Source organism: Trichechus manatus, unplaced genomic scaffold (assembly GCF_000243295.1).
Source record: "Trichechus manatus latirostris isolate Lorelei unplaced genomic scaffold, TriManLat1.0 scaffold00040, whole genome shotgun sequence".
NCBI lineage: Eukaryota > Metazoa > Chordata > Mammalia > Sirenia > Trichechidae > Trichechus > Trichechus manatus.
In genome coordinates, this window is record NW_004443976.1 from 14,360,768 (window position 1) to 14,378,880 (window position 18,113).

Sequence of the window (18,113 nt, forward strand, 5' to 3'; positions counted from 1 at the left end):
AAAAGCCGTTTGGGAGTTGGCAGGCTGCTGAGAGGCTTTGGGCATGTGACTTCCCAGAGACAGCCTAATTTTCTGGAGGCTGTGGTGCACTCCACAGGTGACATTTTAGAGGCACCCAGGAGTGGATGCAGACGTTCTCAGGAGATGTGCGATGTCTTTATCACAGGTGCCAATCCAGACCTCGGCACAGCTATTGTGGGGGTGTGCTCACAGCTTGGGGACTGTGTGATTGCATGTTTGCAAATTCCCAACATGCCATTCTTTTCAAACACCGCAGTGCGTGTGACATTTCTGTTCCAAACGCATTTGCATTGTGCATGAATTCTTGGAGCCTCTCCGCCTCTCTGGGGGACGTCTTTGTCCCTCAGGGTGATGGAGCAGGGCTGACACAGACTACATCTGATACCTCAGTGGTTGGGTCAGCCCCTGCCACTGCTTTGTGGAGTCCGGCCACCCAATGTCCCCTTCCAGAGCAGGGGTGTGCCAGAGGTGACCAGGCTGGAAGAGGGCTCCAGAGTCACCTGGTCCTATTGATGGCCACCCAAGACATCCCTCTTAAACCCCTAGCAGATCATTGTACAACCTCTGCTTACCCTCCTCCAGTGGTGGGAGCTTACTCCCTCCTGGGACAGCCTATTTTTCTTGAAACAGCTCTTCCTGTTTGAAAGATCTTCCTTATATAAGCTGATCATTCTTTCCATAAGTAATTTCTTCCCTGTGGATCACAACGAGGCAATAGAACCTGCCATCAGGACATTTATGGAGGCAGGAGGCTAGTGAACAATGCGGCCACTCTGAGCCGAAGAGGATGGGACAGAAAGGAGGGCTGGAGTCCAGAGGAGACAATTCAGCATCCAGACTTGGTGACTTGCGGGAGGTGGAAGGAGGTGGTAGACAGCCTGACTCCAGGGTCCTGGCTGGGATGTCCAGGTAGACAGCGAACTATTAACCAAGAAAAGCAGCAGGACATGAGCAAGGCCGCGGTGTCCCAATGCCACATGGCTCCAGCACTGAGTGGGAGAGTGTACTGCGGCTCTCGTCTCCGGGGCTTCTCTGCGAGGTGCCTCGGCCAGAAAGGGCTGAGGTGCCTCTGGCTTTTCCTAAGGGCGGGCCTCCCAGGCTTCTAAGCCTCCAGTGTGCTCTCCTGCAGGCACATATGTCGGGTGCTTCAGTGACGATGGCCAGGAGAGAACTCTGAAGGGGGCTGTGTTTTATGACCTGAGGAAGATGACCGTCTCCCACTGTCAGGATGCTTGCGCTGAGCGGTAAGTGTGGGGCCCTGGAAGGCTGATGCCACCGGGAACGGAGTTAAGAGACAGCCCCAGAGCGAGGTGACTCCTCAAGATGTTGGTTACCAGTTGGCTGTGATAGAATAATTAAACCTCAGTTGATCGGATTCCAGTCATCCAGAACAAAGAAAGTTTGTTGATGAGTTGGCATGGGGACCCAGGAGACCTGGGTTCTAATCCAGCCATGCTAGGGACTCACCACGTGCCTTTCACGAGTTCTTTTCCTTCCCTGTGCCTCAGTTTACTCATATGCTTAAAATAAAGGCCTTAACCCAGATTTCTCTGAAGATATTTCTAGCTTGGTTAGAGAAAGTTTATTTTCCATCTTGTGTTTGTAGCGAAGTTTGCTTTTTCTGATATTGCTGCTTGTTGTGTGCCAGGCGATGGTCTCCACGCTCAGGTCACTCACAATTCAGTGTGTGCGGTGGGGTGGGGGGTAGGAGGGAGCAAAACGGCGTCAGCAAATTGTACTCTTGATTGATTTCCATCTCATTAGATTCTCTCACATTTGTTATCTCATGTAATCCTCACCAGCCTCTGCTAGGTAGCAGGTAATTAGCCCCATTTAACAGATGGAGAGACTGAGGCTGGAGAAGGAAAGGACAGGGTCCCTGCTCACACGTGCTTTACAGTCTAGGTAATGCGAAAGCCGAGACTGATGCAATCTCATTTTCTTCTCCTAACAGTTAAGGAAACTGAGACCCGGAGGTAGTGAGTGACCTTCAGGGCCTCACAGCTAGTCAGCAGCCAGACAGAGACTAGAAACTTGTGTTTGGCTTTTCAATATGGGCTTTTTGTACCTAGATTCACTGAGACGGGAGTTTGAGAATGTTGGCCTCTTTCTATAGTTAAAATCTGTGTGATGCCTTATAGGTTCCATTTCCAATCTTTACCTATGGCGTTAAAACTGGGCACAGCAGGCCAAGACGTGGCTTTGGATGAGGAGGGTTGTACAGCAGACCTGTTCGTAACATGGTGGCTGTGGCAGGTGCTTCAGACCAGTGGTGTCAGGAGCTGGTTCGTGCAGGCTCACAGGAGCCAACTGTTACATTTTCAGAAATGTTGTGATCTGACTGTTAAACCACTGGAGCTTCAAATTGGCTATGATGGGGGTATTCACACCACAGAAATTGGCAAACACTACACCTTAGGGGACAAAGCTCAGGGCTGACAAGAGGGACCAGTCACAAAGGAAAGACTCTGTTCCCTAGGCTTAGCCAGGTGACCCTTAAGACTGGCTGAAGACTGATCCCTGAGGCTAGCCATGTGCTGATGTCTGTAGCCTCTGCCTCTTCACCCATACCCAACCTCAGCTTCCAGTCCAACTCATATCCTGGCCACAGGCCCAGCTGCCGTTTCTGAACCCAGACTTCAGTGCAGTGAGGACCTCAGCCCCAGCTCTGACCTAGGCTCCAGACAGACCTCAGGCCCCACTCTCCCTGCAGGTCCTACGTCTACGCCGGCTTGGAGGCTGGAGCAGAGTGCTACTGCGGGAACCGGCTCCCAGCGCTGAGCGTCGGGCTGGCGGAGTGTAACCGGGAGTGTAAGGGGGAGAAGGGCTCCGTGTGCGGGGGCGTCAGCCGGCTCTCCGTGTACCGTGTGGAAGAGCTGCAGCCAGGCTCCAGGAAGCGTGAGTGTGCCGGCTTTCCCTGACTTTGTCCCCTTCTGTCCACTACCCGCCACCTCCAGCCCCTGGTCCAAGCGACCTGGGCAGACCCTGTGTTTTCCCTCCCTATCACCTTCACTGGATTGCCCGTGGCCGGGTGAGAGTGGAGTTGAGGTCCATCAGAGGTTGCTTGAGCTCATGAGCGAGGTCTGTCTTCCCTTCCCCACCCCACCCCCCGCCCCGTGTCTTAGTTACCTAGTGCTGTTGTAACACAGATACCATAAGTGGGTGACTTTAAGGAACAAAAATGTATTTTCTCATGGTTCCGGAGACTAAATGTCCAAATCACGGTTTCAGCCATGTTGATTCCTTCCTCGTAGGTAGTCCACGTGTTCTTTGGTTCCTTGGCTTGTAGGTGATCCTCATGTGACATCTTTCTTTCCCCACGTGTGTGGGCATCTCTGTGTCTGATCTGCTCTTATTATAACTCAGAAGTGATTAGATTTAGAACTCACTCTAACTGAGTATGAGCTAATGAATATAACAAAGAAACCTTATTTCCAAACAGGATTACCCCCACAGGTATAAGGGTTAGGATTCCAAGATATATTTTGGGGGAACACAATTTAATCCGTAACACCCCCGCAGGAGAGAAACTGGCCAGGAGGCCTGAAGTCTAGGTGTGTGTCTTAGCTGGATTCTCTAGAGAAGCAAAACTGGTAAATTGTATAAATATATAGAGAGATTTATATCAAGGAAATGGCTCAGATAGCTGTAGAGGCTGGAACGTCCCAAGTCCATGTGTCAGGCTGGAGGCTTCTCCTGATTCACGTAGCTAGAGGGGCTGGTGAATCCACGAACTGCAGGTCAGACAGCAGGGCTCTTGCTCACAGGCTGCGAAGACCAACAAATCCCAAGATCGACAGGCAAGATGGCAGGTAAGCTGCCAGCTCAGGTCCCAAGAACCAGAGATTAGAGGAACAAGAGCCAGTTGTAGGATCCAGAGCGAGCAAAAGCCTGTGAGCCTTGTCTGAAAGTCTACCTGTACTGGATGCAGGCCACACCCCCAGGGAAACTCCCCTTCAACTGATTGGCTAGTCACAGCAGATCCCATCATGGAGGTGATCACATTATATCAAATCTCATCACAGAAGTGATCACAATATCATATGACTGCCAGACTACATCATAACTGCCAAACCACTGAGAATCATGGCCAAGCCAAGTTGACACACAACCTTAATGATCACAGTGTACCTCAGACATGCCACGTGGCTTTAGGCAACTCACTTCCCTTCTCTGGGTTCCAGTATCTACAAACTGCAGAGGCAGACCTAAATTTCTAGCAGTGTAGCAGACTAAATAATCTGGAAGTTTCCTAGCTACAAAACACCTAGAAGTGCTGCATAAATTGTAACAAATGTTGTTTTAAATGCAGAGTTGAAATTGCAGGAAAGTAAAACCCCTGAGTCCAGAAATGAAGAGGGAACCAAGGACCCCAGCGCTGAGACTATCAGACGCTGCTGTGCAGCCCCAGGGCCCAGCAGAGGGAAGTTGCTGGGCTTGTTGGCATGGGACTTAGGTTTTAACATCCAGGCAGGACAGGAAAGGAGGCCTTGGGCCTGCCAGGGTGGGGAATTTGATTGAAACCTCTGCATAAAGATGGGATTCAATTTCCCAGAGGTATAAACCAGTGGAAGTTTAGATTAAAAAAAAAACAAAAGTATATACCCCACTAGTTCAGGGAGATAGAAAGAAAGCTTGTCTGTTTTGTTGTAGGCTTCAGGTAAAAAAAAAATCTTCCTAAGAATTTGTAATCACAGGCTTACATTTGCATGAGTTTTGGGGTTCAAATTTATGCTATCTCTCTGGTCTTGAAAGCTCCAGAAAAAAATCGACTGTAGGGCACCTGGGGGCACCTGGCAGAGGCAAATGCAGTCTCTCTTGAGAACTATGCCATCAACCCAGGATGTAAAGGGTTCCCATAGGTAAAATCTCACTGAAGATGAGCTTACAATTCACAATTAATAAAACTCAGGTGGAAATCATCAACTACGAGGGAGCACAAGTTGATACAACAAACAGCAAGCTTGATAGGCTCTTTACCTTCCCTCCCAAGAATTTCAGCTAAAAGAGCTATCAAATAGCAGTTGTAACTGAAGGTGCCCAGCTAGATGAGTCTGAAACCTGTGTTTGTCCTCGTTGCAGGAAGGTGATCCCCAGGGTCACTTAATCTAAGTATAAAAAGCTCTTTTAGAAAATAATGTGTTTGTACACATTTGCACATATGGGGGCCATCCTTTTTAAGATTAGGAGGGGCCAGGCTAGGAAGGAGTCAGAGCGTGGGCAGAGACCCTATCATCTCCACTGGTGAGGGTGGGGCAGCTGGTCAAGAGGCACAGCCTAGGGGCCAGGCCTATTGATTCAGGGACACAACTGCCACTGGCCAAGGGTCCAGGAAAGCCGATGGATTTGTCCAAGAAAGGAGCAGAGTTCAAGGAGGAGGTTGACAGGCTGCACAGGGGTTCTGGGGGTGACTGTCTTAGCAAAGACTGAGTTTACCAAGCAGTATGGCAGCCCAGGCCTGAGACCCATGGGTGAGCCCAAAGGCCAACATTGGCTACAGTGTATCGCTGGGATCCGAGCATCAGGGAGAGGGATTCAGTGCTCAGCCCCAGCCAGCTGGTGCTGGGAAGGGGATGAGGCTGCCGAGGTGCTTCTTGCATCAGACAGGATGTGTCTGGGAACCAGGGGTACAGATGGGGGAATGGGGACAGGGATGGGGACACTGACACAGCTCTTTAGCTTGTGAATTAATTAATGAACCCATTCATTCAACAGATACTCATTGACACCTACTCTGAGGGTGGCCTTGTCCTGGGTACAAGGGTTTCCTGATTCATGGAGACACTCCTGTCCTTGAGGAGCTTACCTGTCACAGGGCATCCACATGGGCATCCTGAGGACCAAGCTGATCTCTGCTGGCTTCTTGGATCTTTTCTTTTTCTGGGTTCCAACAGTATTAGCTACCCCGACCCTCACCCCACCCCCAGCAGGGGCAGGCCTGTGCGTAGGCATGGGCTGCCCTGCCAGCCCCTCCTGCCTGCCTTGTCATTGATTTTTGGAGATGGCCCTTGTGCTTCAGGATGCCTGTTGGTTAAGGGAGAGATGGTACAATCATTCAAGCCAGCCCCAGATCTTGAGTCGGCTAGACTCGGTGTCAAGGTCAGTGTTGAAAACAGTGGGCAGGCCGTGGAGCCCTGTGCAGTTGACCTCTGCTTTCCCACTCCATTCTCAAGGGTTTGAACTGACAGGACCTCAAGAGGTGACCAGGTGACCACCTCCCCAGTCTCAAATTGTAGCTCTGACTCACAAGGAGCATTCAAAGGAGTAAGACCCATGATCGTGCTCCCCCGTCAAGGGATGGTCCTGAGCGATTTAGTAGTGTCTTCACCTTGGAGGAGTCCTTCTGCCCTACATGGCTCCTGGATTCCCACCTGGGAGTGAGGGAGAGCACTGTGGAGTGGACTGCACTCGGTGACAGTCTGTTCCCAGATCGTCACATCAGTGAAGCCAAGAGGCTCCTGATGCCAGCACCTTAACCACTCACCCGTCTTCAACACGTTACAGTTTATGCAATGCCTTCATGTGCATTATCTCATTCAATTCATTCATTTAGTAAGCCTTATTGAACACTTGTGATCACTGGGGCTTCAGTGGTAGAATTCAGACCTTCCATGCGGGAGACCTAAGTTCTGTTCCCGGCCAATGCACCTTATACGCAGCCACCACCCATCTGTCAGTGGAGGCTTGTGTGTTGTGATGACGTGGAGCAGGTTTCAGCGGAGCTTCCAGACTAAGACGGGCTAGGAAGAAAGGCCTGCGATCTGCCACCAATAACCAACCAATGAAAACCCTGCGGATCACAATGGTCCGATCCGCAACCAATCATGGTGTTGGCATGGGACCATTGTGCATGGGATTACCATGAGTCAGGGCCTGACTTGAGGGCACTTGACAGCAACGACATTGAGCACCTGCTGTGTGTCAGGGTCGGGGCTGGGTGCAGGGACACAGGTGATCCTGAGGCAGCGCCCCGTCCAGGATCTCCACTCTGGAGGCCTTGTGGCCCCTTGCTGAACTCCCCGAGATCTGGGATTCACTGGGTCCCTGACCACTCTGCTCTTCCCGTGTCTTGCCTGACTGGCCCTCCCCTGGCCACTGAGCCTATCTCTTCCATGTCTGTCCACTCCAGTGGAGCTGGCTGAGGACCAGAGCCCAGGGCATCTAGATGTTTTGTTCTTTTGGGGCCCCATCATGCAACAGAACAGAAAGAATTTTATGAGCCCAGCACTAGTGATCACCCCAAGGCTTCACAGTAAGAACCAGGGCAGAAACCTGCTTGTGGGGAGACATGGACTGGTCAGGGGATGGCAAATGGGTGCACATTACTCCTCAAAACAACTCAGCAGAGATGCCTGAGTCCATGCCATGCCCAGAGTTACATGGCTGGTCACTGGCAGTGCCTGGACTTGAACCCAGGCCTTTGGGACGCAGCCCAGACTGCTTGCCTTCATATATGCTCCAGCAGGAATATGCCCTGATGTTTAGAGCACTAGGGCTGTAGCCGATCGGGATGGGCTTGCAAATCCAGGGCTTGGTCCTGCTTTGCACTTTGACATAGAGAAAGCCCTCCTGCTGTGGTTTGGCTGGTGAGGGGTTTCTGCTGCTGGCCCAGGAGATGGGGCAGGTAGTGAGCTGGAGAAAGACTGAGCCCTTGGAGACCCTGTGTTAACAGGAGCATGGGAGGTGAATCAGGATGCCATCTGCAGAAACTCTGATGAGTATTTCTGTATAAGAAATCAATACAAGCAGTTGGTGCTGGGACATTCCAGAAGGTTTGTTCAGCTACAAGAAAGCCAGCTACAGAGCAGGACTCTTCTATCAGAAGGTCTAGAGAGCAGTTTGGCAGGGGACTGCTTTGCAGCATGGGCTTCAGGCGTATTCCTAGAATGTAGGTGGGAGTTCAAGGTCAGAGAGAGGCAAATGTTGCTAAGAAGCAAAGCAGGGGTGTGACTCAGAGTGTGCAGCAAGAAGGAATGTGGCAGAATTTGAGATTTCCAGATGAACTTCTCTTTTAATGTATGCTCTAGAAGGATATAGGAATTTCCAGAGTATCAGCCCCGTGTGTAGAACTTGGAATATAGTAGAAGCACAGTATATAAATTTGTGGAAGGGAGGGAGGTAGGGAGGGAGAGAGAGAGGGATGGATGGATAGATGGATGTATGGATGGATGGATGGATGGGTGGATGGGTGGATGGGTGGATCGATGGGTGGATCGATGTGTGGATCTACATTGTCCCCAGAGAGCTAGACGGGAGAAGTGAGATCTGAGCTCAACAGTTTTCCTCCAAATGGTCCCTTGTAGGTGACCTGGGTGACCAAGGTTCTGATACTAGGTTTCTATTAGGGACATGGCTTGACTGCCCACCCCCTAACCCAGGGTAGCTTTCTGTCTTATTCTCCTAGAGCTGCCGTAATATAATACCACAAAGGGAGTGGCCTTAAAGCACAGAAATGTATTGTTGCACAGTTCTGGAGGCTAGAAGTCCAAATGAGGGTACCATCCATGTCAGTTCCTTCCGGGAGCTTGGAGAGAACTGCTCCGTGCCTCTCTCCGAGCTTTTGGTTGCTGCTGGCACTCGTTGACTGCTTGTAGATGTATCTTCACGTGGTGCCTTCACCTGTGTGTGACTCCTTTTCTCCATGCCTGTTCTTCCCTTTTATAAGGCGCCGCTCAGAAGGAGTTAGGACTAGGACCCACCCTACTCCAGTATGACTTAACTGACAATATCGTCAAAGAAAAACCCTATTTCCCAAAACATGGTCACATTCACAAGTACAGGGGTCAGGACTTCAGCATATCTTTTAGAGGGACACCATTCAGTCGATATCACTTGCCCTCTCCGATTTGAAAGCTGCCCTGCTGGAGTCTATTGACCCGTTTCCAAATCAGAAGTCCATTGATCGGCATCAGCAGCGGTGGGCACCATTTCTCACCAAAGACCCGTTTCCTTTCTTACAGGGAGGACTGTCACGTATCGTGGGTGCTTCCGGCTGCCAGAGAATGTCACACACGCCTTCCCTGCCTCCCTGATACAGGCCAACGTGACTGTGGACACGTGCGCGGGCTTCTGTTCCCAGAAAGTAAGGCCAATGACCATGGGAAAATTCTTTTCTGTAGCAACCTAGGGAGGGAGCAGGTGCCCAGGCCAGGCTGCATGTGCCCGCTCTCAAGTCTGGGGGGCCGGGGCAGGTGGCCAGCCATACACCAGACATCAGGGTGGGTGCTGGGTCGGGGAGCTTGCAGCTGACACCGGTACTTTGAGACTGGGTGAGGGAATTGTCAGAGAAGGTTGCAGAGCTGGAAGGATGGTGCCTTTCCCAATGTATGTTCTTGGCACAAGTGTCAGATGTTAAATTGACTTGGTTTGGAAGCAAGAAGTTGCTGGCTCGGGCCTTGGGGAGAGCTGATGGATTTTCTATTCTTTGCGCAAGAGCGTTGGACTGTGAAGCTGATGAGAGGGACTGTGTTTTACATGTGCACCTGTGATGCAGCCTGGGCTGACAAGTGGAGTGAGACTCTGTACAAGGGCTAGGTGGGGCCCCGAAGGCCCCTGTCCCTGCGTTACATGCCAGCTCGAGGGTAGGTAAGGCTGGCCAGCGCCAGAGAGGGCTTGCAAAGGGCAGGTCCCAGAGTGTGTGAGTGAGGCCAGGGAGACCCAGCAGGCTATGTCCAAAGAGCATTGAGGTCCTGGGCTGGCGTCCAGATTGGGGTGGATGCTGTGGCTCTAGAAATGGCCCGAGGTGGCAGTTGGCGGGGGTTAGGGGCTGGTTCAGGTGTGCTGGGGTTCCTTGTTGTCCTCTGACAGGGCCATGGTACTTGGCAGCATAATAGAACAGGGCTCAGAAGAGAGGAAGGCCTTGGTGATGATGATGACCCTGTTCTCTTAAACAGGGTCACGTTCACAGGTACGAGGGCTAGGACTTCAGCATATCTTTTGGGGGACACAATTCAGCCGATTACATTTGCCCTTTCCAATTTGAAAGCTGCCCCTCTGCCCATACTTTCCCTGCTGCCAGGTGTCAACAACCGTCGGCACCATTTCTCGACAGAAATCCTTTTTCTTTCCTGGTGATGAAGAAGAACAATAGCTAGCATTTATTGATCACAGAGTGCATGCCAGGTACACTTTACATGAGTTAAACCATTTACTCCTCACAACAACGCTGTGGGAGAGCCACGGTTATAATCTGCATTTTACAGGGAGGGAAACTGAGGCTGTGAGCGGTAACACAGTCTCTCTGCTTGAGGTCCCACAGCCAGTAAGTGGTGGAGCTGGAGTTGAAGGCTGTCTAGCTCCGTAGCCTGTTGGTGGTCTGGAGGGTGGTGGGCTTCAGTGAAAGAAGTGGTTGGACAGCAGTGAGAGCACCCCTCGCTGCCCACCCACCCCCACCTGGGGGCCCCCCACTTCGCTTGGAGGGTGGGCAGAGCACAAGGCCTTCCGTGTGTGCTTTCTTCTTGCACAAGTGCATCCTTTGAAGTGGCCTTCCTGTGTCCCCAGTATTTCCGAAGCCACTGCTGAGGATGTCTAAGGCGCCAGGGCTCGCGGGACACAGTGCAGTAAGCCAGGAGGCAGCTTTATCAGTTCGCAGACCATCTGGTCTGCACACCCCTTTGTGCCCTCACCGCCTTGGTGGGAGCAGAGGTGGAGGTTGGGGCACCACCATCCCAGGCCCAGCCACTGGGCTGCACCCACAGGGAAATAAGCCACCCTTCTTGGGGCTTCCCCTTGCTCCTGCTGTTCAAAGCAGTGCTCTGCAAAGACCCCCCCATCAGAATCAAAGGAACGCAGAGGTTCCAGCCTGCCCAGGGAGTCAGCAGACACGGAGATGTCCTTCCATGCTCTGGGCCCTGCTCGAGGCCCTTCCCACAGCTGTCTGCTCTAATCCTCTCAGCAGCACCAGGAGGGGAGGTGTTCTGATCCCTGCTTGCTGCTACAAGAGGCTCTGAAGGTGCCCACAAGTGAGTGTCCCTACGCAGGCACAGCGCGCCCAGCTTTATAGCCTCGGCTCTTGACACCACATCAGCACCTCCTACGCTCTCCTGCCTCTCGGGGTGACAGCAAGGGAGGAGAAAGTGAGCAGAGAGGAGAGGCTGAGAGACGGGAAGGAGCAGGAAGAATGGGAGCATTAGCCAGTATAGCTGTGTGCCCCTACTTGTTTTCATTTCTGATAGGTAGTGTGTTTCCCTGGAACAAAATAAAAAGATAGCTGTCTTAATTTCCTGGTGCTACACTAACAGAAATACAAGTTGGTGGCTTTAGCCAAAATAAATTTATTTTCGCATAGTCTAAACCCATTGCTGTTGAGTCGATTCTGACCCATAACGACCCTAAAGGGCAGAGTAGAACTGCCCTATAGGGTTTCCAAGGAGCAGCTGGTGGATTCGAACTGCTGACCTTTTGGTTTGCAGCCGAGCTCTTAACCACTGCGCCACCAGGGCCCCTTCTCATAGTCTACCAACCAACAACCAACCCATTGCCATCTAGTCGATTCTGACTCATAGCGACCCTATAGTAAGAGTAGAACTGCCCCATAGGGTTTCCACGGAGCGCCTGGTGGATTCGAATTGCCCGTCTTTTGGTTAGCAGTGGTAGCTGTTAACCACTGCATCACTAGGGTTTCCTCTCATGGTCTAGGAGGCTAAAAATCCGAATTCAGGCCACCAGCTCTAGGGGAAGGCTCTCTGTTCACTCGGGCGAAAATCCTTGTCTCTTTCAGCTTCTCTTCCTCAGAACCTTGGAGATCTCCCCGCCACGGCAGTCTTTCTCCAGCTATGCTTGCTTGCTTCTGTGCCTGATCTGCTCTTTTACATCTCAAAAGTGATTGGCTTAAGACACACCCTCCACTGACATGGCCTCATTAGCATAAAGAAATCCCCATTCCCAAATAGGATTACACCCACAGGTATGTGGGTGAGGATTTACAACACATGATTTTGGGGGGACACAATTCAGTCCATAACAGTAGCCAGGGATATGAAAGGAAGCGTCCTCCACTCACCCCCGTGTCTCTCATCCTTCCTCGGAGGCCTCCAAACATCCTGGCTTCACATTCCCACTTTGAGAGAAGTTCTATGAATATTCAAACGATTACATTGATGTCAGTGTTCCTTTACAAACCCACCACAAAGCACTCAGTGTTCTATACCTTACCTGTTTTTCATGTAATTTTATTGTGGTAAGACACATGTCACACAAAATTGGCCATGTTAACCGTAAGTGTAATATTCAGTGACGTTAATTACATTCACCACATTGTGCAGCCGTCACCACTGGATCTCCAAAAGCTTCTCAGCACCCCAAACAGATACTTGGTACCCCTTAAGCAATACCTCCCCATTTTCCCAGCCCCTGGTAGCCATTAATAAACTTGGCTCTCCATGCATCTGCTGTTCTAGATATTGTGTGTAAGCGGGATCATACAGTATTTGTCCTTTTGGGTCTGGCTTATTTCACTCAGCATAATGTTTGGACGTTTCACCCGTGTTGTAGCATGTAGCAAAACTTCATTTCTCTTCCATGGCTGCATAATATTCCGCTGTCTATATGCACCACGTTTTGTTTATCCATTCACCGGCTGATGGACACTTGGGTTGTGTCCATCATTTGGCCATCGTGAATAGTGGTGGTGCGAACACTGATGTACAAGCATCTGTTTGAGTCTGTGTTTTCAGTTCATTTGGGTATATGCCTAGGAGTGGAATTGCTGGGTCATAAGGTAATTCCATGTTTAGCTTTTTGAAAAACCTATACCTTACTTTTTTTTACTGGACAATCTGTCATAGAGATTGTTCCGTAACAGGACAAAAAGAGCTTTGTTGTTCTTTTTGATGGCTGCAGAGTATTCCATTGTATGGATGGCCTGTCATTTACTTGGGAGTCCCCAGGTGGTGCAAACAGTTAATGAGCTAGGCTGCTAATTGAACGGTTGGAGGTTTAAGTCCACCTAGGATGCCTCAGAAGAAAGGCCTGGTAATCTACTTCTGAAAAGTCAGCCATTGAGAACGCTGTGGAGCACAGTTCTGCTCTGACACACATGGGGTCGCCATGAGTCGGAGTCGACTCCACAGAGGCTGGTGGGGTACGTGTACCATTTATTTAACAGATCCCCGGCTGTTAAACATTTAGGTTGTTTTCCCATCTTTCGCTTTTACAAACGACAATGCAGGGGTATCCTTGTACATAGGTCTTTTTGCAGGAGTGGATCTGTAAGATAAAAATACCAAGGAAAAGCTGGGTCAGAGAATGTGTGTCTCGGTCATTTTGGTAAATGTTGCCAAATTGCTCTTGGCAAAGTTTGTACCAATTTATACCCCTCCAGGGATGCGTGAAAGGGTTGTTCCCCATAGGAGGAGGGGTACTTTTTTGAGGGAATGACCCTTTTTGGGGGGAGGGTGGCTTGAAAGCAGCAGCCTAGGTTGATACCCCAGTATTCTAGTGGTACCCCACTTGGGCAGCACATTAGCACCCAGAGAATTCTGCCTCGTAGTTGTTGTTATTGTAAACTGCCCCCAAGTTAGCCCCAACTCATGGGGTCCCCATGCACCGTGGAACAAAACGCTGCCTGGTCCTGTGCCATTCCCGTGATCAGTTGCAGATGAGACCATTGTGACCCATAAGGTTTTCATTGTCAAATTTTCAGAAGTAGGTCGCCAGGCCTTTCTTCCTAGTCCATCTCATCCTAGAAGCTCCGCTTCTCAGCATCATAGCAGCATGCAAGCCTTTACTGACAGATGGGTGGTGGCTGTGCCTGAAGTGCATTGACCAGGAATTGAACCAGGGTCTCCTGCATGGAAGGCAAGAATTCTACCACTGAACCAACAGTGTCCCCACCTTGTAGTTAACAGACACAGAATTGAAAGATTTAAAACTCTTCAACTTCTTATCATCAGCCTTTCTTCATCTTTACTGGCACAAGTCCAGTTTGCTGCGATGTCGCATCAGAGGACATGCCAAAAGAGACCTGCAAGCTCTCAGTACCCAATGCTATTTTGTACTTTAGCACCTGGTATGGGTCCTTCCCTATGTGTTTCAAGGACAGGTTCCCTCCTCCTGCTCTGGCTAGTGCTGCTGTGGATTGCTGGGATCAGAACAGTCTTGAAAGGGCACCCAGGGATCTCAGAAATGGCCTTTGCCCTCAGGGCACACAGACGTTTTAATCTGTGCTAGCAGCTTCTCTCCTATTCCCGCCTCCTCTGTATTGTTGGATGGGGCTGGAAGGGCGGGTGTTTCCTCAAGTCCCACTGTTTCCATCCGTAGCATTCTGCAGCTGTGAGGAGCAGAGTCATCATTTCCAGCTTGAAAGTGGAAATCGAGTCTTGGCAGAACACATTTAGTGGAATTTGGCAAAACCCCCGTGCTGACATGGTGGGTGAAGCCATGTGCTGGGTGCCAGCAGAGCCCAGCCCGTGCTCAGACGGTGGAGCTCCTAGGTGAGGAGTGGCTAAGACAGGAGTTCAAGTGACTGACAGCTGAGAATAAGGTCAGTGCAGAAGGGGCTGAAGGAAGCTTGGTGGGAGGCTTAGAAGGGAGGAGGACCATGACTTTTTGGAAGAATTGGAGCTGCAGGACCTGGCACTGCGTAAGCAGGCAGATGAGAGCCTTGGGGAGTGCATGGCAAGAGGAGGCAACTGCTGAGCGGAAACAAGGTGGCTGGAAAGCAGCCCAGCTCACCCAGAGTGGAGGGTTATAGGGCGTGGTGGGAACCCTAGGGCCGGGACCAATTACAGAGGGCCTTGGATGTCTGGCTCAAAGTTCAGACTTTTTTTCAGCGAATAAGTGGGAGCTACTGATGGTGTGGCAGGGAGGGAGTGGTGTGACTGGCATGGTGCTAGGTAGCTGTAGGTAGGATGTTCTGGGGCAGGGAGAGGATGAGAGCTGATAAAGGAAGGAGCAGATCAGAGAGATGCTACAGGGGCAGGAGTCATGGAAGAGCAGGTGGGGGCTTAAGGGAAGGAGACATGGGAAACCCCCGGGAGGACCATGGGGCATGGAGGACAGGCAGACCTGATGAGTGGTGCAGGGAGGGGCTCTCTGCAGACCCCTTTGGGAGACAATGTCAGATAGCCATCTTCAGGGTTATCTGCAGAGATGTCAAAGTTGCAAGAAAGCAACCTAAGACCTGGCTTTGGAGTTAGGGATTCCATGTAGGGCAGGAACAATGCCCCGGTGTCATTCCATCCAAGTCAAACCACTGTCTACTCAGCAGAGTGAGCTTTCAGCTCACAGACTGTCATCCCTTGATTTTCCTGCCCAGTCCCGTGGGTGTTGGAGTTGCTAACCCTCTGACTGGCAGCTCTCAGATATGCAGGTTCCTAGTGGGGGATTTCTGAACTCTTCATATTTTGGATTGGATAATTGTTTGTTATAGGTTCTGTTTTTACATTGTAGGACCTTTAGCAGCACCCCTGGCCTCTACTCACTAGATCCTCCAAAGACTGTAGGACCTTTAGCAGCATCCCTGGCCTCTACCCACTAGATGTCACATTTTGTTGTGACAACCAAAAGTGTCTCCAGTCATTGCCAAATGTCCCTTGGAGGGCAAAACTGCCCCTGGCTGAGAACACTGCCCTGGAGGGCCTCCTTGAATGGGGCAGCTCTGTCACACCCAGGCGTGGGCCCCTTCCCCACGGGTCAGAATCCTGGTGGATGCTCATCTTTGCCAACTATTGGATGAAGATGAAAAGGCAAATTCTCCCTCCAGTGTTGAGGTCTGGGTGCAAGATCAGCTGGGTCATCTGACCCAGGCCTGTGGAGCCCGGGACCTATTTGAAGGAAATGGTGTTCCCTTCTGAACGCTGAGGGTGGGTGAGAGAGGGGAATTCAGGATGTCTGGCTATGCTTTCCAGTTTAGAACGGCCAAACGCTTCCTCTCTGAAGGGCCAATGGCATGGAGGCTATGGGGTGGTCCCAGTGACAGCTTTATCCCATCTTTATTTGGCTGAAAAACAAGCTTAAATGTCCTGTGATAGGGGTATGGTTAAATTATGCCTCGGCCATACAGTGAACTATAATACAGCCATTGAAAATGTTTTCAGAGACTTTTATGATGCAAATGTTCACAGTAGAATGTTAAATGGGGCAGAGCTAAACCTGGGCGTGGGGGCCCAGGGCTTAATTAGGGCTGGCTGGGCCGTGGCTCCTGGAGCAGCAGATGTGAGAGGTGGGGCTGGAAGGCAGGAAAAGAGGGGGAGCCCTCCCTGCAGCGCCCCCACTTCTGAGCACCATCTGAGGTTTATTTGTGGCCCAGATAACAATCTCGACTGTTTTTTGCTGCTAGTTAGTTAAAATAGATTTGGGGGAGCTCCAGCAGTGTAGTTTGACAGAGAAATAACATTTAGGGCAATATCAGCGTCTTAATTATCTGACTGCCAGCAAGAGGTACCTGGCCAATGTAATGCATTTTTAAAACCCAGCGAAATGATCCAGTCTCATTTTCCACGATCGTACTATAGATGGAAGGAAACCTGCTCATTCTCAGAAGCCCCCAAGATCCTATTGCCTCCTCCGTTTAGACGTAAGGTGAGAATGAGCAGAGTAGGAGCTTAGCTATTTGCATTGCTACCAGTTCGGATCTGGGGTAATTAATTTTGAAGCCCGGTATTTGTGCACGAGTAGACAGACCATTTGTGAGAGCGTTGCCTTCCTGTAATGGGGCTGCTGAGCGCAATCTAACACCATCTGCAAATAGGTTACTAATGTGTGAAGCTTCAGCAGTCATTGTGTTGTGTGATCTGAGGTTTGTTCTCCCAGAAACTGTTAGTGGTTCTGTTGACAAAGGAATTGGAGGCAGAGGATGAAGGAGACAGGAAGGTGTTTCACTCTGCCTCCGTGTCGTCTTTTAGCCTCTTTTCGGGTGTCTGCCTTCTTCATGCAGAATATTAATCACCTGGATGGTTTCCTGTTGACATGTCTTCTAAGGTTGTTTTCTTCCTTTGGCCGTTGAATGGTAGCTGTAACCCTCCCCCTGTGAAATGGAAAGCCATGTATTAATGTGGAGCCTGTGTGTTCGCTGTGGGCAACTCTTGATAAATACAGTGGGATCCCAATAGAGATGGGCTCCTTGTCGACATGCGGCAAGCAGTTTCATGCCTTTGTCAAAGGTTAGGACTGTAAGAGTCTGGGTTTTGGGGTGGTTCAGTGGTAGAATTCTCACCTTTGATGTAGGAGACCTGGGGCAGAGGGAAACACAGCTCTCGGTCACAGTATCATTCATTCAGTATGCCATTTGCCTAGAAGTGAAAGTCTGCCCCTTAACACCACCCCTGCATCCACCCTGGTGGACATCCCCTTTCCCTGTTGTAGCTTTAATGTCCAGACCTGGCTCTGGAGTGAAGGAAGCCGCTCTAGAGGCAGAAAACTCCTCAGAGCTAAACTCCATCCTGTTTTCTCAGATGTCCTTGAAAATCCATTGCATTCATATGTTTACCTCCAAGGAGTGGAGTGTGATGGTGTGGTAGAGCCCATGACTGGCAGTCTAGGAGGCTGGCTTCTGATCCCATTGACCCTGATGGCCTGAGATGTTGGGCGTCCCTGCGAACCTCAGTTTCCCCTTCTGTGATCTCTGAAATCTCTGATTCTGTATACTCCTGGAGATCCTGAGAAAGGTGCTCAAAGAAGAATTGAGATGGAGCAGATGAGGCCCAGAGGGTCCAATTTGTTGGAGAGGCCTTGCTCCTTGCCTGTGGGAATGTCCACTCTATGACCCCAGCCACAAACCAAGCTTTTGCATGCGGATCCCACCACCCACAGAGCCCTTGCCTTGCAAAACTCTGACTTGGCTTCAGGCTGAATGCTCACCTGGACCTCAGGCTGGATGCGGCATCAGGATGCAGTATCCACCCGGCCCTGGGATTCAGGCTAAGCCCTCACCCAGCTCCTGCCTGAGGCCCAATGCTGGACACCCAGGCTCAGGCTGGATGTAGGATCAGGTTACAGTATCCACCCTGCCCTGGGATTCAGGCTGAGCCCTCACCCATCTCCTGCCTGAGCCCCAAACCTGGACACCCAGGCTCAGGCTAGATGTAGGATCAGGATGCAGTATCCACTCTGTCCTCAGAAGCAGGCTGAGCCAGCTCCCTCTTTAACCCTAA

At 50.8% G+C, this 18,113-nt stretch overlaps 1 protein-coding gene across 2 annotated transcripts in view; it reads left to right on the forward strand.

Annotated features, from left to right (window-relative positions):
- The window catches only part of WSCD1 (WSC domain containing 1), a 48,503-nt gene that overhangs the window by 16,700 nt on the left and 13,690 nt on the right, over positions 1–18,113 (forward strand). For both annotated transcript variants that reach the window (XM_004376108.2, XM_023731036.1), the window contains exons 3-5: positions 1,151–1,265; positions 2,735–2,919; positions 8,982–9,103. In XM_004376108.2, the coding sequence (XP_004376165.1) occupies positions 1,151–1,265; positions 2,735–2,919; positions 8,982–9,103 (422 nt within the window). The remainder of the gene's footprint in view (positions 1–1,150; positions 1,266–2,734; positions 2,920–8,981; positions 9,104–18,113) is intronic.